Source organism: Micrasema longulum, unplaced genomic scaffold, assembly GCF_059751315.1.
Source record: "Micrasema longulum isolate JH-2025_06_02 unplaced genomic scaffold, ASM5975131v1 h1tg001224l, whole genome shotgun sequence".
In the NCBI taxonomy this organism is placed as follows: domain Eukaryota; kingdom Metazoa; phylum Arthropoda; class Insecta; order Trichoptera; family Brachycentridae; genus Micrasema; species Micrasema longulum.
Window position 1 is genome coordinate 157899 of NW_028278411.1, and position 21829 is coordinate 179727.

The window sequence follows — 21829 nt, forward strand, 5'->3', positions numbered from 1 at the left end:
TTGAATAACAGAAAGGAGCACGGGAATGGACTTATCTTTGATGCGACAAGGATGTTCTTCAATATTGGTGCATTGGATGATAATTTTTTTTATTTGAATTTATTTCAACAGAGAGGGAAAACATTTTTGAAAAGGTTATATGGAAGTCTAGGCATTTACAGGGCTTATGAAATGTCATTGGCTGGTTTAACTTCACAAAAGTCAACAGATAGAAGAGTTAAGGAAATGTCGATGTTCAAACATGGGCAGAATGGTGAATATTACAGTGTGTAAAGTGGCCACTTAAACCAGCCAATGATAAGTCATAAGCCCTGTAAATGCCTAGACTTCCATATTCCCTTCTCAAAAATGTTTTCCTTCTCTTTTGAAATAAATTTAAATATGAATAACTCCCTAGGGAGGAAATCCATCCAGTCTGCAAGTATTTGGACATACCCAAACATTGTTAAAGTTCATTATGATTATGATATTAAACGATTTATGAAACAACTTTCTCAGCGACGCGCGACGATTCCAAGAATTCTAATCAATGTAATGTTATGTCAAAATTTTGTTTATTTTGTTCCAAACTCAAATTCTCTATTTTTGTAAATCTTCTATCTTAATGTAAGGTAGGTACCATAATGATCAGAAAGAAAGGAAATCAGCTAGGAATAATATTGATAAATGCTGTTTAATACTAAATAGGCCTGTTACGGCAATATAAATTTAAAATCAGAAATACGCTGGTCATTTAACTAGCGTGCACTCTCGTTCACTGCCACCGACTGAATATTTTCACGCAATCACCAGCCACTGAACGGCGTCTCGTCTTTTTTCTTATAAGTTCTATCTTCGTGCTCTTTTTTATACATTTCAAAATATTTATTGATGTTTTGTCGTTACTTTCATGCTTATAATATGTAGACGCGTGTTACACCACACTAGAGTTAAATAAATTAAACACAATTTCATATTATATGCTTCTTAAGCAAGATTTAGAGAAAACTTCTAGAAAGGAATTGAAATTCTAATTCAAATTTATTTTTAACATACAAAAATAATATGACAATTAAAACAAATTATTTAAGGCAATAAATAAAATTAAGACAACAAATCAGATAAGATACCCTTAATCAATCCAATAGTAAGAGTATGTATCTCTTAAACATTATGTAGTTTTACTGATGTAAGATATGTTGATATTTTGTGATCATGTTAAGCTGCCTGATTGCTCTTGGCGAGGGTTGGTTCTAGAAGCCAAAAGGTAAAGTTAAATCTACCGACGCTGTTTGAGATATCCATCAGAAACAATCAAATTAAATTTTACTAAAATGGCGGAGTTCTCGATATTCCCTCTTATCAGCCTAATAAAATGGGTCAGTGTGACCCCATCTCTTCTAAGTATGAAGCCTGGGCATTAATGGGGTTTTACTTTATGAGCTGTCATTGGCAAGTTTGAATGATCATATTGCACACTGTAATATTTAAAACAACACCTGGGTTCTAGATATAAACAACTTGAAAAACTTTGAAACCCTAAGACTAATCTATAAACTCAAACTAAGCCACATCAAGGATGATGACATCTCACTTACGAAAATAGCTGGCTTGTAATGACGACACAAGGACGTCGCATCATTACCACATAGATAGTAAAAACAAGAAATGTAACCTCGACAGCTAAACAACGGACTGAACATGTGTAATATACTGAAGTCAACAACCATACATATATTCAAGGCTGAAGTCAGACATATTTTGAAAATACCCTCCCATTACATAAATGTTATAACATTTTTTTGGTTATTTTGTTAATCTAAAAAGGGTTTTCAATTGAAAAAAATATAAGTAGATTTTAATAGAAAATCATATAATAAAAATAATTTTTCGTATTTTGTAATACATTGGCATACATAGAAAGGCTTCAAAAAAGTTACTTCAGTTTCACCTAAAACCATCAAATTTTACAATTTAATTTTTGTAAGTTTTTTTTTTAAAGAGTTTTAAATGACAATATTTGAGTTTGTCCAAAAGTTTGTAGACAAAAGACTGGATTTCACCCCCTTGGGAGTCATTAAGATTAACAAATTACAACAGGGATGGAGAATACCTTAAATAAGAGAATACGGATGTCTAGGCATTAACAGGGCTTATGACTTGTCATTGGCTGGTTTAAGTGGCCACTTTACACACTGTGTAACATTCACCATTTTGCCTATGATTGAACATCCAAATTTCTTCAATTCTTCCATTTGTTGACTTCACTAAAATCAAAAAATGGAAGAGTTGAAGAAATATGGATGTTCAATCATAGGCAAAATGGTGAATGATACACAGTGTGTAAAGTGGCCACTTAAACCAGCCAATGACAGGTCATAAGCCAGGTAAATGCCTAGACATCCATATTCCCTTATTGAGAGTTTTCTCCATCCATGTTGTAATTTGTTAGATTTAAATGAACTTAAGTACGAAAAAAAATCTGAAATCAATTTTCTATCCACACCTAGTTGGGCACGGGGTACTGAATGGTCACTTCAATTATAGCGAATTTTGTTCGTTTTTGTTACACGGAAGGTAAGGTGACCAGTCTTATACTTCTGAACGTTGGTACTGTATTTTTTATCCGCCTAGACACAGACAAAATATTTATGGATAAAAAACAAAAACTCCCATATGTTTTAAATTTTTCCATCTGTTAATGTTTTGTGAATTAAAAAAGTACCGTCACCTTTATTGATGTGGGTGAGATTGATTTGAATTGTTTTACCCACTGGTGTACACCTGTTGCAGTCGTCCAGGGTTCTATTTCTATTTCATACACAGAACTGTTGTTTACCCGCCTAGACAAAGATGAATTTTATCACATTTTATTAATTAATATGTTTTACCGCAGATATCATGGGTGCGTAAGAGAGATTGGCACATACTTTCATCGGGATTACTCACATACACGAATGATGAGAGATTTCAGGTAAGAAAAGAAAATAATTGATTAGACCTTAAGAGAGTTATTTTATTTGTTTTTTATATTTTAGATTATTTATTTATGCATGCTACAAATAAACCGGTCGTGATGTAATTCATTTAAATAATATTATGAGTAAATCTAAATGTTAGCAGACCTCAAAATATTTTCCATCTATGTTGAAATTAGTTTGATATTTTGATGATTTGAATGCATGACTTGTCTATTTGTAGCATTCATGGGTTACAACAATGTATTTTTAGTGGTAACTCAAAAATGCTGATTTTAAAATTACCTGATTAAAATAGTTACCCCACGATGTTATTTACATCGTTTTACAACATTTAGCCTGAGATTTTGCAATTTTACTACATTTAGCATACTTAATTAAACTGATGAATGAAATAATTTTACAAAGGAAAATGTTGTGATTCAAACTTATAAATAAATAAAATTTACAACCAGTTTTCTTAATGTACTCTTACAGATTATCAAAACAAACCACGATTCCCGTTCTAAATAATCCAGTGAGTCACCCCCGCTTAAAGTAACATTTATCAAATATTTTAATTTATTTCAACAGAGAGGGAAAACATTTTTGAGAAGGGAACATGGAAGTCTATGCATTTACAGGGCTTATGACCTGTTATTGGCTGGTTTAAGTGGCCACTTTACACACTGTGCAACATTTACCATTCTGCCCATGTTTGAACATCCCGATTTCCTCAACTCTTCCATCTGTTGACTTTTGTTAAAGTTAAACCAGTCAATGACAATTCATTAGCCTTGTAAATGCCTAGACTTCCATATATCCTTTTCGAAAATGTTTAACTCTCTGTTGAAATAAATTTAAATATGAATAACTCCCAAGGGTGGAGCAGCCAGTCTGCAAGCATTTGGACATACTTAAATATTGTTTTATCAAATATGTTTGAGAACTTTACAGCAGGATTTAAAGTATTGAAAAGTTTAAGGCCTAGGACAGCAAATTAAGATGTAGGTAACGAGAAGGCAGTTCTGCAATTGTGTTTTTACAATAATTTGAAAAAAATAAATCATTTCGGTGCCATTTTCTTTAAGTGGTAAATAAACACATTAGAAAATTTGAAACAAGGTTTGCAATAGCAAATCACACCCCATCGTTAATTTTATTTATTTATTTGATTGCCATTCCCTTTGATACACTTATTATTATTTGTTCTAAATCTGCATTCGAAATGAGAGTTTTAAAATAATTATTTTGTTTAAATTTATTTCAACAGAGAGGGAAAACATTTTTGAGAAGGGATATGGAAGTCTAGGCATTTACTGGGCACTTGAGCAAGCCAATGACAGGTCATAAGCCCTGTAAATGCCTAGGCTTTCATATTCCCTTCTCAAAAATGTATTCCCTTTCTGTTGAAATAAATTTAAATTTGAACAACTCCCTAGGGAGGAAATCCAGCCAGTCTGCAAGCATTTGGACATAATAAACTTTGTTTAATTATTTTGTATTTATTTTTGTCAGAAATAAGTTTTTATATTTTATTTTCTGTGTTACTCTTAGCGTACTTGTATCACACGCACACACTTACAGTCACACTTCATCTTAAAACAGAGATGTAGTACCTGCCTATGCTTGGATATCCGTATTTCTCAAATTATTCTCCAACTGTTAGATTTTTTTATGATAAAGTTACATAACAATATTTGAGTTTGTCCAAATGTTTGTAGACAAAAGATAAAGTTACAGTTAATCTCAATAATTTCTAAGGGGGACAAACTCAAAATATTGTCAATATATCAAATTGTTTAGCTGAGAATCGAGCCAATTAGAGGCAAGAGTTTTGTTCAGAATAAATCGGAGATTTTTCAAAATAGAGGCTGATAAAATATTAATTACTTTGTATTCGTAAAGCATCACCGGCGAAGCTTTGATTACATTTTGAATCGCAACACGTGTTGGAAAAAACATGGACGCCGGCACCAGCCCTGTAGTAAATTCACGGTGAAAATTGTAAATATTTCGAAGGATGTTTCTACCCAGAAGCATTTAAGCTCGTATTATACGAATCGGAAAACTTATCTCATTTCGAAACAGGAAATACTGTCTGATGCAATATCAATAAATATTATTAATCTTGTGTGCAGAATCATTGCCTTAATTTGAATACAACATAAGCTTTTCATTTTGTTTTTGATGATGAAACATGATAAAATGAAAATTATGGAATATTTTTTACACTACAAAATATCATCTCTTTTACATTAAAAAGCAATTGACAGAAAAGATATAAAACACGTTTTACAATTAATGCTTATCTCATGGAAAATATATAATCATTTTAATGCCGCGCAAGTCTTTAAATGGTCAGTTGTCCACTTGTTTACATTTTTTAAGCAAAAATACTTAAAAATCATGTACACTATAAAAGTAAAATATTTGGTAAATGAAAAAAAACACTAAAGTTTGATGCAAAATTACTGATTTATGAAGTTTTAATTATCTTATGTAAAGTTTTCATTTGTGACAAACGTTGTATTTATAAGCACTGGCAGCACACCAAGTACCAAGCCCACGAATATACCAACCTAACAAGACACCAACTGTGGCGAAACGGAAACTCAAATCAGGTTCTTTTCGTTTAACGTTGGTACCGGTCAACCGACACGACACGGCTAGCGGCATTTATCGTAAACGTAAATTTAATTTGCATTTATTTAACACTGCTTGATTTTATTCGTACTGCCTACATCTCTCGTTAAGTATACTCCAATCTTTGTTATAGTAGGTCATATAGTTAGTTAGTAAAACACCACATGCATGTAAGCGAATATTTTATTTTAATACATGCAATCTTGTCACAAAATTTTGGGACGCCATTATAATTTTCAATAAAAGGTTTTAAAAAAAAAATATTTTTGACCTAATAATTTTTATTTTATTTCAATTCAGAATTTCTACGCATATGTTTGTAACGAGTATTTGTATAATTCACATGGCTATGTTTATCGCGCATTACGTTTGTCTACAAATTAATGTCAAAACAAAAAAATGTGACTTATAATACAAGTAGAAATAGCAAAATTACTTACATTAACATCACTTTAAGTTGGTACGTCCAAATATCTGCAGCCCGAAACTGAATTTTACCTTGTAGGAAATTTATCTAGATTGGCAGAAATTTCAAGATCAATAAATATTATTTTTGGGCTTTCTTAGATTAAAATCTAGGCATTTAGATTTCATTATAAAACAGTTAAGATATTCGCAGGACGTAAGATTTGTTATTGAATGCTCAAAGTGATCACATTACAACTGTATAATAAACACCACTCTGCGTGTGAATGTGACGCATTACTTATATCTCAAAAGAAGCCGCATCTTGGTTGGACCATCGATTGAACCTGGTGATGTAAAAGCTCTTGCCTTTTGCCTAATAGTTTGGTACTTTAAGGACTTGAGCTTGGAGGAAAAGATTTAACCATTTCTCTACTCCTCCATCATTCGTCGATTCATTAATTCATCATTTCATTTGTTAAAATACATATTTTTTTGAATGAATTTAATAATCGAATGCATTTGATCATTTTCATTTGAGTAAATTATTTTTATATCTTCAGTATTTTTTAAATTTTTCGTTTGTTTGTTTATTGCTGTGAAGTAAAAATACTAAGACTTAGATCATTATCTTTTCCCAAAAATATTTATCATTGTTTTGATATTTGTCAATTAGCAACTAGTTCAGAATTAAATTAAATTCGAAGCAGTTGCTGGTTCAATTTTTGGATCCGTATAAAACGAGCTTTAGTCAACACCCCTTTCATGCAAACATCATTTCCTATGAGACCGAATTAAAAACGAGATATGGCTGTGTGTAAAACTGTCGTATCTGCAAGGCGTGTTTTTTCATCGGAGTTTTATGTTTCCTGTTTTGAGATTAGTTTTTAATCATTTTTTATCTGAAGAACAAAAATTACTAATGGAAAGTCAATTTTCAAGCTAGCAATTTTACCAACAGCTGTTTTTCCTATGCGTGATAGCGAAAACAAATAAAATATGTAAAACCCGCAAATTCCCTATACCGAAGACACAGATCATATATAAGCATTTACGTATTTACGCATACTGACCATTTACAGTTTATTTTGAATTCCTCAAAGATTATGTATAACCTCTTCTTTATTTAGTATCATCATCATCATTATTATTCCCTTTCCGCAACATATGGTGCAAAGGGAACTGTATTTGCATACAAATCGCAGTGTATTGGATCATTTTTGTTACATGAAGGTAAGATGATCAGTTTTACGTTTCAGATGCCAGTCCAGGGAGTATGAAATTTTCAAGTGTAAAAACACATTTTTAAATGAATATATAGTGTCAACCATGTCGGGAATCGAACCCGAGACCTCGTGCATGGTAGACAAATGCGCTGACCAGTACGTCGCAAGGCCGATGATGCATAGTATGTTGTTGGTTAAAATTATAAACTAATATAAGCTGTTAATATTATCATCCTACAACAAAGATGAAGAACATTTTAGCTGTGGAAATATAAAAGTCTAGGCATCTACAGGGCTAACGATCTGTTTTTGAATGGTTTAAGGTCTTTGGCAGCTCTTCATTTTCACAAAATTCAGCAAATTGAAGGATTAATATGTTCAAGCATAGACATGTGGAAATTTAAACCAGCCAACGACAAGTCAGAAGCCCTGTAAATGCATTTGATTCAATATTTTTTTCTCTAAGATATTCTCCATCTATGTTGTCAAATGTTTATCTTAAAAAAAAAATAACTGACCACTTGTGGCCACGCAATGAATAACATTCACCATTTTGAATATATGTTCTTTATCTCTGTTGTAATGTGTTAATATTTACAGCTCCCCGGGGAGTTTATTTTAGTAAAATAGTTGAGTAGCTTTTCATAAGAATATCAAACTAAGAAAAATATGGAAAATTATTGAAAATTACTGTAGGTACAATAAAGTAGCAAAATAATTTGCCATTACTCTTACGTTATACTTAATTTGTTAGATATGATCCAAACCAAAGCGATAGAGTAAATTTATACGAAATAAATTTATTTATGTTTATACAAATTCCTTTGTATATGTAAGAATATAATGGACTTTGTCCGTAAATAAATAAATAAATAAATAATAAATAAATAAATAAATAAATATAATATTTGTGTAAGTTCCCACAAGTGTTATGCGGTAGAGTAGTCTAAATCAATAAGTTCGCGAGTATTATTGTTCAGTCAAGCATTAACCTTTCCCTTTGATCCAAAAATGTATAAGAACCCCGATTCACGTAGCTTAAGCCGAGCGATCAAATTTATGGTTCTTATTTATAAAGTTATGGTGATGAAAAAATATAAAAACAGTAATATTTTGGTCACTACGCTTAATATTTTTTCTTTTTAATTCGTACATACGAGGGTTGCCACTTAAGTTTTGAGATAGACAAGTAAAAACAAATATTTGAAATTGAAAAAAGCTTTATTGTTTTCCAAAATATTCTCCTTAAAGATCAATATACTTTTGCATGCGTTTAAAACCAATTTTTGTAGTTATTGTTCCAGTCCGATTGAAGTACCTCTAAACCATGTGATTTGAACGTATTAACCGCTTCTTTAGACGTCAAAAACGTTGACTTTGTAATTAATTTTTCATATGCGGAAATAAGTAAAAATCATTAGGTGCTAAATCAGGACAATACGGCGGAGAACCCATCAATTAAATGTTTTAAATGCTCAAAAATTCACTTGTTTGATCTGATGTGTGACAGCTTGCATTGTCAGAACTGGAGAATAATTCGTCTTCTGCATTTGGTTTCCCTTATTTTTCCGAACATCATCATCATCATTCCCTTTTCGCACCTAATGGTGCATAGGGCACTGCATTTGTACAATATTATGAGAGTAATATGAATTTATGAACTTTGAACTTAAAATTTAAAACAAATTTATTTTGCATAAAACGGATATTTCTATATCATGTTAAATAATATTTGATGTTTTGAAGATAATTTCGTTCAAATGCTACCACACGGCGTTGTTTAATCCAAGGTCTAATTTTCATTAGTTCTTGCATTAGATGAGCAAAGTAGGGTAAAAAAATTTACTACCCTGGCAACACTAACGAAATTTCCATTTTATTTCTTCGACAATCTGACAGATTGAAAAATAATCAAAGTTTTAAGTAATGCATTTGCTATTTAAACGTTTGTTTGCTAATTACACATGAAATGTGATACCATCCTGTTTTTTTAAGATCCTAGCAATATAAGTACACTTCAAAAGAACACAACACTGCATAGTTGAATTATAATCAGGAGTTGCGTACTGAGCGACGTCTACAAATAAACTAATGGGTCAAAACGTAAACCTACTCATTTATGAGTAGTTTTGTCGCCTTTTATTTGATATGCGTATACGGTTTCTGGACTATTCTTAATTCTATGGGTTGTGTACTATTTAGAATAGTGCTTCGTGCGCGAACAATCCCTGTTGGATTTGGCTCGTCTTGAAAGACCCATACAGTCGATTATTGTTTAGTTTTGGATTTAAATGCATTGATCCATAATTTGTTTTTTTTTTTTTTTTTTTTATTTTATTTATTTTATTTATTTGGATAACCAACAGCTATAATTATATCATATTTATATAACAAAACAAATAACAAATAAGCCAATTACAGGTTTTCACAAGTAGCATCACAGTAATTTAAAAAAGATTCTCGAACATAAAATGAATAGTAATTAAATGTTAATTTAAAAGAAAAGAAAAAAAATACTACGAGTTATTTTGAAAGCAAACGCCGCACGTTATTAAGATTATTTTCAAATAAATCTATGTTAAATGATTTATTTAGTACATTAAAATTATTAAAAGTTCGCCATAAATATGAATTTTGCCTATAATTAGATGAAACAAGAGGTATGTGAAGAAGAGGGTTATTTCTTAAAACTTTGGAAGGAACATTGATAGAAAGTTTGCAAAGTAGTTCAGGACAGTCAATTGAACCAGAGGCAATTTTAAGTAAATAAATTATATCCGCTATTTCACGACGTTTTTGCAGAGGCAGTAGGTGATGTTTTTTACATATATGAATATACTGGTCAGATTTAAACTCAAGTTTCAACCGGAAACACATGAACTTTACGAATTTTTTTTGAATATTTTCAATGCGTGATATCTGCACATTGTACATAGGATTCCATATTTGTGATGCATATTCTAAGTTGCTTCGCACTAATGTACAGTAAAGGATTTTAAGTGTCTTTGCCATAGTGAACGACGTAGAGCTACGCATAACAAAGCCAAGCGCACGCGATGACTTTTTTATGATGCTGTCAACATGGGCGTCAAAAAGTAATTTACTATCATGGAAGACACCTAGATCCCTTACACATAATGAGCGTTGGAGGTTTTGACCCTTAAGCACATAGTTAGTACGTAAAAATTTTACTTTGCGACTAAATGTAATAACTGAACACTTAGAAGGATTAAGGTCCAAGCAGTTGGAGTTGCAGTAATCCTCTAGACGGTCGAGATCTGACTGCAGATCAAAGACGTCAGCTGGGGTCTTGATTGTTGCAAAAATTTTCATGTCGTCAGCAAAACAAAGCAAACGCGAAGAGGTAAAGCATTTATCAATGTCGTTAACAAAAATTATGAAGAGCAAAGGTCCCAGAAGAGACCCTTGAGGCACCCCGCTGGGGACCCGTACCCAACTAGAAATAAAATTATTAACCACTACCGCTTGCGACCTGTTGTCTATATAAGATGAAAACCATCTGAAGAGGTCACCTCTAATACCGATTTTAGTTAATTTTTTTAATAGTAATTTGTGATCGATTCGGTCGAAGCATTTACTGTAATCGGTGTAAATAACGTCTACCTGATGACCACCGTCCATTGAATCAGTAAGGTAATCATTAAGTAAGATTAAATTTGAAACGGTAGATCTCCCTTTTAGAAAGCCATGTTGAGATGGACTCAGTGAGTTTTTAATGGCGGAATATAGTTGGTTATAGATTATTCTTTCAAATACTTTAGACACTATACACAGTTTAGAAATTGGTCTATAATTGGCAATATCGGTTTTAGGCCCTTTCTTGTGGACTGGTGTTATAAAAGCGGATTTCCAAATATGTGGGATTGTGCATTCTTTGAGAGATCTTTTGAACAGCAAAGTGATTGGTACACATATAGTACTAGCAGAATTTATGAGAAAACATGCGGGAAGGTGATCAGGTCCAGCTGATTTTGATGTATCTAGCTTTAAGAGTAGATTTTTTACATAGTCTGTGGTAATCACTATGGAATTAATATCTGAGGTATACACATGAGACGAGGTAGATGAGGGATTAGTGGAATTTTTCGATTGGATACTAGCTGGATTTAGAAAAGTGGAGTGAAAATATTCAGAAAATGCGTTGCAAATTTCAATACCAGTGTTTACTCGCATATTACCTAATACAAGACTATTAGGAATACAGTTAGATTTGGATTTGGACTTCACATACGACCAGAAATTTTTAGGTGAGTCGTCTGTCACAATCTTATATACTTCTTTTGAAGTACCGTGATTGAATTTAACATTTGTTGGCACCAATCAACACGAGCCTTTTTTTGAGCGATTGTTAAATTATGCGGTATACAACGCGAACAAATCTTTTTGATGACCAAATGTTCATATAATATTGAATGTATGCAAGTACAACTAATGCCTAAGCATGCCTCAATTTCAAGGTATGTTACATGACGATCTAGCAATATCAATTCACGCAAATCATCCATTTTTTCTGGCACAACCACTGATTTTGACTGACCTTCACAAAATTCATCCAGTAACGAAGTGCGACCACGATTGAATTTATAAAACCAGCGAAACACGGTGGCTAGAAATGGTGCTTTATTATCTAAAGTCGCAAAAAATTGATCGGCACACTGTTGTTGGTTTAATCCACGTTAAAAGTCATAGAATATCATGCACGAAAATGTTCACGATTTAATTCCATTTTTTATCAAAATTAATTTTTCAAGTATCTATAAACAACACAAATATCGCTCGTATGATAAAACGTTTTGAGTACGTTAACCATTAAAAATGGCAATCTTTACGATGGCAATGTTAGATTTGACATATTCACACTGGTGTTGCCATTTCTCTATACTTAAGTATCAACCTTCGTTTATGTTTATGATACATAGCCGAAAAAAAAACAAATTAATAAATACAAAAATTCTGCCAAGCTATTTATCGTGGCTTGTTGGTTGAGATCTACCTAAATTAAATGCATCCTACTTAAAAATAAATATTCTTACATCAACACAATAACAATCAGAGTAAAAATAGAAAGATTTTACAAATAACAAATACATATTACTACTTTAGATATTATGTATAGGAACGCAATTATTTTTATTTTATTTGTTAATTTATTTTAGGCGTTACGTAGCAAACAAAAACATAAAACATTATGAAATAAAAGTAAAGAAATCCCATATAAGTTATCCCACTATCATGATGTATGTAAATTAATTAATGTAAAAACTCTTGATCTAGTAACAACTGTCTTATTTCATACTTGTTTCATAAATTAAGCCTAATGGCTATTGAAATTAAATTAAAATACAAGGTACCATAAAATTAAGAGTTCTATAAGTATTGCCTAGCATTAAACGGGGTAAGTAAGTACCCTTGTTAGCTGAATAATGTTTTTTTAATAAAAAAATCAATCAATACACGTATTTTAATTTTCGTGGTATACTAAAAATGAAAATAACTTCAATTTTAATAGAATTATTATATTATTTTATTGATAAGTAACAGCATTTTGTCTATGTTTAGACGTGCAATACTACTTTATTTTATATCTGTCTGTTTGTATGAAGTTAAAAATCTGACAGCTTTCTCATCAATTTATGCTTTCGTTCTGTAAGTTCGTTCGGATTGAATATATCTTTTTAACTGTAAAGTAATCAAAATCTTTTTCAGATCTTATTTTTATTAGAATGAATTGCCAAAACAAAAACCAAATGATTTTGCTGATAAGATGTAAGTTTTAAGATTTATTCGAAAAAAACAAGGTGTAAAACGACAACAGTGCTTTTTAATTGTTATTATTTTTTTAAAACATAATTTAAAAAAGAAAGATTTGAATTTATAATCTAATTTATATGTTCTATATGAAAACAAAATACATCACTTCATTTGGTTTGCAAAATAATGATTATTTGTTGTTTTAACAAACAAAAAATATGGAGCTTAATTAAGAGCTTCGTTTTTGGGTATGGAATTCGGTTAAATTGAAAACCCCGGAACCAACTTAATTAAATTATGTTTTGTTGGCTTTACTATTAGACTACAATTCAAGACATATAATCAATAACGTTTAATGAAAATAGGTTTTTAAATTAAAATTTTAATTAATTAAAATGAGTTTTAAGGTCACAGAGCTCGACAAGGGTAAAATCTATTTTCGTTTAAGAGATACGGCAATGTTTATTGTATATTTTATGTTTTAAAATTGTGCCATTCTATAATAAAAAACTACAATCTATTATAGTCGTCCTACTGCTCAGAGATGTAATTAAAGGGACAAGGGCAAGAAATAATAAAATGACAGTATTCCTTGCTGGCGCGCGTTTTATCAAACGTGTAATGATTATTTCTCTACCAAATTAATGTATATGCTTTCTCAAAAAAAAAAAAATACCAATTGAATATAATAAAAAAGAGTTTCTCACACTCACAGCACTAGATTAAAAACAAAGGACTCACTTGTTGTTCCCCGAATTACAAATTACTTCGGACAAGGAACAATAAACTGCGTTATTTCAAGGTTGCTCAATAATCTCTTGCAAACCATCATTAATATGCAATATATATATTATATATATATAAAACTGTTTAAAACTGACAAAATACCAGATTTATATTTTACAGTAACTCAAAAGAGGTAATAAATAAATGTACCAGACAGCACAAGGTCACTGCCGAGCAGAATTTCAAAACATTTCAGATATTAATTTTTGTCATGCATTAAATTCCTTCTGTGTTGTGAACTTTGACTTCCCATGATATACAAACCATCTTTATGTAGCGTTATATTATTGTAGCAGCTTGTTTGTACATATTTCGATGCCGTGACGCGCCATAAAATAGTTTAAAAAAAAATTGAATTACACAATTTGAATACCATGATCGATATTAAATCGAGGCGTTATTTCAGAATTTTATCTTGTACCTCACAAGAGAAATTCATTTCGTAAAAATGAAAAATTTTGGATTTTCCACATTTTGCGAACTTTTTTTTAAAGCCGTTAACTCTAACCCTTTAGTGCAATTTTAGTTAAAATGACCTTAAAGGCAAACTACAACCACATACAATCACAAACGTACCCTCACTAATACGCACCTATCATAAAAGTCAAACCCCGAAGTGTAGTTTCTGTGACATTTGGCTCACTCACAAAAGTTCCGGGCTAGTTTTCTTGTGAAATCACAATAATTGAAACGTAATTTTTCTCAACTTTTACCGAAGTTGGACCTCTTGGCTTTTTTGTGCTGCAAAAATAACGTAAATTTTGTTTTTAAAAATAAAAGCACCTTGTATTTAGGAACCCTGAGTCTTAGTTTTTATGTCCATGTCCAAATGTTTTCGACTATGTACTGATTTAAATTCTTTTAGGAATTTATCGAGATTGATAATGATAAATATTTTAAAGTACGATTATATAATGGGAGCTTTTACCGAAAGGACAATGAACTTTTAGAAACTAACAAAGTTTATTTATCCTGGCCAGTCGTTGTGTGGTTTAAGTGCCCACTTTACAAACTTTCGTTCATAATTGTGATTTGATTTGAACATATGGTATTCCATCAGTTTTTTTTTTTTTTTTTGTAGAGTAAATTTATAAATAAAATGTTTGATACGGCTCAAAAAATATACTTCTCTATGTATTACTCACCTGCTGTGGATGTCTAGACTTTTACATTTTTGTCTTAAAACCGTTATTTATCTCTGTTATAATAAGAGTATCTGTATATCTTTTTAAAGTGTATTTGGTAAATATTCTATATGAACGTTAGGTAGATAGATAAAGGTTGAAGTAATTTATGTTCTATGCAAATTTCACAGGCGATTTGTATTAAAGATAGGAAGTACCCGGATGTTTTATTGCACACTTTATTATTTCCACATTGAAATGTTTGTGGGGCCCATAAAATGAAAACAGTTTTGAGAATCGCTGGTAACAAAATCATAAATTGCATCCGCACACGTCACGAACCCGACACGCGATGATAAATATTTTTATTAACTGATTTATATTTTTATAACGATACGGTAGCCACAATATCTACAAACACGGGATAGTTTTTTCACAAATTGACAGTTTCATATAAAAAAAAAAAGTTTTTTGTGTCCAAATGTATGAAAAATATAGTTATCTGTGTAAAACAGAAGCAAAACCCTAGTAAGACACTTTTATCTCGACAACTACACTACCGAAAAGATCCTGAAAAAAATATCATATTAAGATACTTGAGGTCCTAGGTTCGATTTCTGGTAGGTTGGACATGACATATTGGTTGTTAATCTGGACTGCAATCTGAACTGGAAGTTGAAGCGTAATAACAATCAACTTACTTTATATGTAACAAAAATGACAAAGCTACACAGCAATCGGAGTATCAATGAAGTTTTTTATTTACTACTGTGGGCGGATTGGGACGTGATAACTATGCAGATTTTTTTTTTTTTAATAATAAACATCCATATTTCTTAACACGTTTGATGCGTCGGATACGACAACCGTATCCATGCAAAAATCGTAGCCCTGCGCCAGTTACGGGAGCCGTGTCATGTTAGTGTTTTTATGGTTCCCAATCAAATATTCTACAGCAGGTCTACAATTGCTGTTTTTTGGTCTTAACACTAAAAAATCTATATTTCTATCTATAAAAATAAATTTTAGTTATAGCGTTTTGGAAATTTATATTTTGCCGGCATTACGTCATTGTTCAAGATAAATTGAACGCATTGAACTTGTAAAGCATAAATACTATGAACTTCAACTAACGCGAACGGCATTTAGTGTCAGGGCAGGAATCATTGCCCGTTGGTTGTTCCGATGTAGCTATAAAGTTAAGACGCTTTTATTAAGAGATTACTGCACATCCATCTACGTCAGTGAGTTTAAGATAAAATAAAAAAACATTGCAAGCATTAACAATAAAAGATAACAATGCGTATTAACAGATTTTCAAACTTTTCAGGGCCCCGATTTGTCTTCAATTTTATCTACAAACTAAAATTAAGTTTTTTGTATGAAAAACATAATATGCATGCAATTTTTTTCTTCTAAACATGTTCAATTATTTGTTATCGACAAAGATACTTTGACTGTTCATGCAGAAAAAAAAATAGAAATACTCATTTTCGTACACAAATATCTTATTTTTAGTGGTAGAGGTCAGTGTCATGCAAGCTCCTGACGTCACTGCAATCTGTGAAGACTCTTGATGTTTGATTAATAGCAAATATAATTGTAGGACACTAATTAATTACTCTTGATTGATTCTGACGGGTTTCCGTTAATAGTTCTCGCTATCTTAGCCCAGGTCTTGTTGATGTTGGGATTCGTTCTGCGTACTGCCAGGGTTTTTGAAAATACCCGCGTACTGAGAACTCTTTACAACTCCTTGGTGCGAAGTAGACTCGAGAGTGGCTCGATGATTTGGGGGCCACATGAACTGAAGTACTCTCTTATGATAGAGAAAATCCCAAAGAAGTTTCTGAGATATTTCTACATTAGAGAGTGCGGGTATTATCCTTGGTTCTATCCGACCAAGTTTCTCCAGGGTATACTTGGCTACAACAGTTAAGAGACTAGAAGAATTGTGTATTTGACTACACATTTTTATCGATTGTTGCGCGGTATTGTCGATCATTCTGAGATAATGATGAGCATTGGTTTGTTTGCTTCTAAGACAGAGTCAGCATAGATTGTTTCATATTCCGATATACAGGACCAACCTGGCGATGGTTACGCCTGTTGGAAGAGCTACCGCTATGCTGAACAACATTGCTCTGGATGTTGATCTGTTCCAGGTATCCAAAGGGGTTTTCCGGAGTAGGATTCTTCTACTACTTTGACATGAATCTCTTTCATGTATTTTTTTCTTTGTCATAATATGTACGTATTAAATGTATGTTTGTATATGTTATGTTTATGTTATAATGTATATGTTATATTTAAATAAATGCACTGAATTGAAGAGCCTGGCCACAGTGTGGAAGGCGAGAGTTCACATTTTGCTACATCTCCTCCTCCAAAAGCCAAGATCCGTAAAGTACCGTGCTATCAGGTAAGGGGCGAGCTCTTTAACAACCCCTGATTTAACCAGTGGTCCCATAAATATTGGTTTTTCTTTGTAGACAGTCGAAGATAATTCTGTTAACTTTTCGTAGTAATCGGGGCGTAAATACCATTAGTACAACGGAAATGTTGCGGGAAGAAATGGTTTTTCTTATAAAATGCAGGATACGTAGGTTTCGGGCAAAAGTCAGAAGAACAAGGAACTTCCTGATTCTTGCACCCCAACGAAAACTGAGTTTGCCAAAATTGTATTTATTAATTTATTTATATACGAATATACGCCCAATAGCATTTAAGGACACGTTTATACAAAGAAAAATATTATAAAGGCAAACAGAAAAACACAATGTTATTTAGTAGACTAAGTGGAAGCGGGAGAGAGGTGTTTATAATTGAATTTGATTCAGTGATTGTGTGAAAGTAGACAACTTGTCATCAAAGAAATCAAGACTGGTATGTTTCTTGGCCGACCTAAGTATTCTGGGCATAGGAAAATGAAAACCATAGTTAGTTTTATGCTTATCGGTATGAAAGAGCAAGTTTTGTATGAAGTTTCTAGTTGGGATATTTAATTTTATTGAGCTCAGTAGTTCAGGCGCATCAAAAAATGAGTGGGGTATTTTAAATAGGACTAGAAAGTCGAATTTATTTCGACGGTCTTGAAGAAAATATATATTTAAGCTAGTTTCTTGCTTATTATGCGTATATTGATTTCTTGATAAGCCCAACCTCCAGCTTATCTTTCTTAAAAATCTATGTTAAACTGAATCAATATTTTTGATGTGAACATTATAATATGGAGACCAGATAACAGAAATGAACGGGTGCGGGTGAACTAGAGAACAGAAGAGAGTTTTACGGGTATTGATATTTGTTAAGTCAGTTGTATATATATATATATATATATATATGGATAATTTTTATAGCGCCGTTTTTGTGAAAATCACCTCAAGGGCGCTGTACAATAAATAAATATCCCACCACGTCTTGCAGCTACAGAGCGCATAGACATTAAGAAATCTAGCCCCTATTTACATTTTTTAATTGACAATAAGGTTTAGAGATTTCGTGATATTTTAAAAAAAATAATAAAAAACGAATTTATAAAAATAGAAGTAAGATAACAACAAGTCTTGCAGCTACTGAGCGCATGGACGGTTGGAATTATAAACCTCACTTACTAAATTTGGATATTTGATAGTTGATAACATTTACCTATTGAAGCTAGATTACTAATCGTCTTGCAGTTACAAAGCGCATGAACGAGTAAAATTCTGGCAACTTAAAATCATCAATAAATTTATAAAAACAAACATTGAGCAAAATAGTAAATTTGCAAAGTGTTCGTGCTAAAAAGTAAACAATAAAAAACTAAATAGATAAAGCACTTCAACACTGTGGATAACATTTTAGATAAAAATATCCGAAAGGTAGCTTTTGTAGTCACGAGTCACTGTTGCAGTATCGCACATGTGCAAACACATGTTTTTGCTGAATTCCTAGAAGATGGTCCGGTCCACATGTAGTTGCCGGAGGGATGAAAGAAGCCTATTGTTCCAACGATTTTGTATCCATTTTAGTATGTATTATGTCGTTTTATAATGAGTATGAAATTCCCGCTCAATTTTATTTATATTTTACATTATTATTAAACAAACGTGTGTATGAGAGTGGTTTGAGGATTGACCTATCATTTTGTATGTACGAGTATATAGGAAAGAAATAAGTTCACTTTTAGTAGCACTGTTGTAATTTATCATGGGAGGTAGAATTCCAGATAGTTAAATCTTGGTACATTAGAATAAAAAAGTAAGATATTCTTAAACAATTTTAATGGGTTAATACTTTTTTATGATTTAAAAGTAGGCGCACTGTTGTTTGAAAGTTTCCGTTATTCACTACTTGTCACATATTTTAGTAAGAATAAAGCGCAAAATAATGCTTTAAAATGAATAGTCTTCTTTTTCCACTTTTTGTCGGCACATCGACTACTTATAAACACTAACACAATGTTTGTTTAACAGTTAACAATTTAATTTCGAATTTTAAGCTACGATTGGAGAGAGAAACTATAATTCACGCCCAGCCGGTACGGAGGCTGAGCGCGAAATATGTGCTTCTGTTAAGAAATCCAAGGAGTTTAAAGGAAATATTGATAACTTGTTCAATATAAATTGTAAAAGAAAGTTAAATGTCAAGTATAATACCTAAATCTCGTATACTAGACACAGATTATAATATTTTATCGTTCAGTGAGTAGTCGTACATGACGAAAAAATCTCATAACCTTGCACTTACTTAAGTTGAAATGTATGTTATAGTGAACAATTGGAAGGGTTGTCAATTTGATACAAATATACAAAAAACTAAGTTAAACACTTTCCTAATTGTTTTGTGGAATGAAATGATTATTTGTACCATTAATATTACTATGTCGGATAAGGTATAAGGCGTCATTTTATGAAATTTCACAGCAATAAAAAGTGATTTGGGCAAAACCGGGTGGCAGTCTTGTGGCTAGTGTTGTGTACTCGCGAATTAAAAGTCTGAGGTTCGAACCCCACTCCACAACCACAGTGGTATTTTCAATAGTGAAATATTTACAACTCGTAAATGCCCCTTAAAATTAAAATATTTGGGTATATCATAAAGACACTAATACATTCAAAAATTTTAATATCAAAATATTTAAAATAATAATAATGTATTGTTGAATATGATTTGATAAAGAATTTAAGCACAACTGTTTTGTCATTAGTAGAAAAAATATCCAAATTATGTAAAATATAAGAAAATTTAAGGTTAATCATCGTCATTGGTCCCTCGACCGCACTTTGGTGTACAGAAGACACAGCCTTGGTTTTTCATTTTAAGAACATGCGATCATGAATTTGTGAGGTCATTTTATTTGGAATACCAATATTTATACATACATATTTATAGAAAACAAATAGATTTAGTAAATAAACTCAGACTAAATAATAGATTTTCACAAAGTAAACAAAGTTAGTTAGTTAGAAAATATATTGCATATTAAATAAATACATATAAGTGCATAGGTACATATAAAAATGTTATTTTCATGTTTTCATAAATATTTTTCACTAGTCAAATATTTTTTTTAAAGTTAAGGACAAGGATGCTTGAAAAGAGGATAAGGTGGGGAAGGGAGATAAACATATTTATCATTTTAATATCTACCAAGTTACATAACGCATTTTTAGTGTAAATTTTAAATCTGACAGAGTGATGTTTGTATAATCTATATCTTTAAATTTTTTATTGTACACTGAAAAAGTCCTACGAAAAAAAACATTTGTAACATACGATGTTTTACTAATTGGTTCATGAAACAGGTGGTACCGTCTACAAATCCTGGCTGGCATATGTATTGTTATTAAACTAAGTAGTTTTGTACAGTCAACTATTCCTGTCATAATTTTGTGAAGCAGTAGTTGGTCCGCACACACTCTGCGGTGTTGTAGAGAAGTGAATTCATGGTCATGAGGGACTATTTATCATAAACAAAATGCATTTGCCACATGAAGTGAGCAGATAGTAGTTTCCTTCGAGTCCGTACAAGAACGATAAAATATGTTTATTTTATCATAACGACAATTAGCATTTTAGAAAAGGAAAATAAGAATTTCCGGCATTTGCTGGGCTAATTTTTTTTCTTTATAGTGTTGTCCGTCTCTTTGGTGATGTATTATATTTTTGAAAGCGGTTTTTATTTTAAGGATTTTTTGTGTGTCAATTTCGCATTCTCAGAGAAATTAATATACCTACTTGCGTTTAGTTAAAAAACTTAAAATATTAAAATTTCGAAGCTTTTTAAATGGTTTTATAATAATATTTTGAGACATCTGACGATCACTTACATAAAATAAATTTTATTACGGCGTAAGGTAAAATTTTGCCTGTGTCTGCCAAGAACGTAATCTCATTACTGACTTAAGCTTTCAGATTTAAAAATATTTTATGCAGAGCAACTCTGTAAGCGGCATGTTTTCTGGCAAGAAACTCTATTTCTGATATAATCTTTTAGAAACAAATATCCGTTTCTATTACACGAAAATTTTGAAGTGGTTCCTCCATATTTACTAAATATAAACAAAAGAAAACCCGTATGGAAATAAGGAAGAAAAGCAATTTGAGAATTCTGTTTCTCTACCAAACATTTCAAAGAACTCGGTCTATTTTGGTAATCGCTTCCGTTATATTTTAATTAAAGGAATTGAATTTCGTTTTAAATATTCGATTGAAAAAGATATTAATATATGACATGGCCTTCTTTTGTTTTACTAAATGGCAATAATACGAGGTTTAAATTATTGCATTTTGCAAGGTAATACAAGTAAAATAATAAAACAAAAATTTGAATACTAGTTATTTAACTAAAAAAGTATGCAAGTTGATTATCAGTAAGTTATTGGTAATTATGATTATGGATATGCAATATTTCTTGCTGTTTAAAAAAAAAATTAAAAAAATATATTTC

At 31.5% G+C, this 21829-nt stretch overlaps 1 protein-coding gene across 1 annotated transcript in view; it reads left to right on the top strand.

Annotated features, from left to right (window-relative positions):
* The window catches only part of LOC148276406 (limbic system-associated membrane protein-like), a 119404-nt gene that overhangs the window by 65126 nt on the left and 32449 nt on the right, over positions 1 to 21829 (top strand). Inside the window, exon 4 of the mRNA XM_088234310.1 lies at positions 2876 to 2953. Within this exon, the coding sequence (XP_088090436.1) occupies positions 2876 to 2953 (78 nt within the window). The remainder of the gene's footprint in view (positions 1 to 2875; positions 2954 to 21829) is intronic.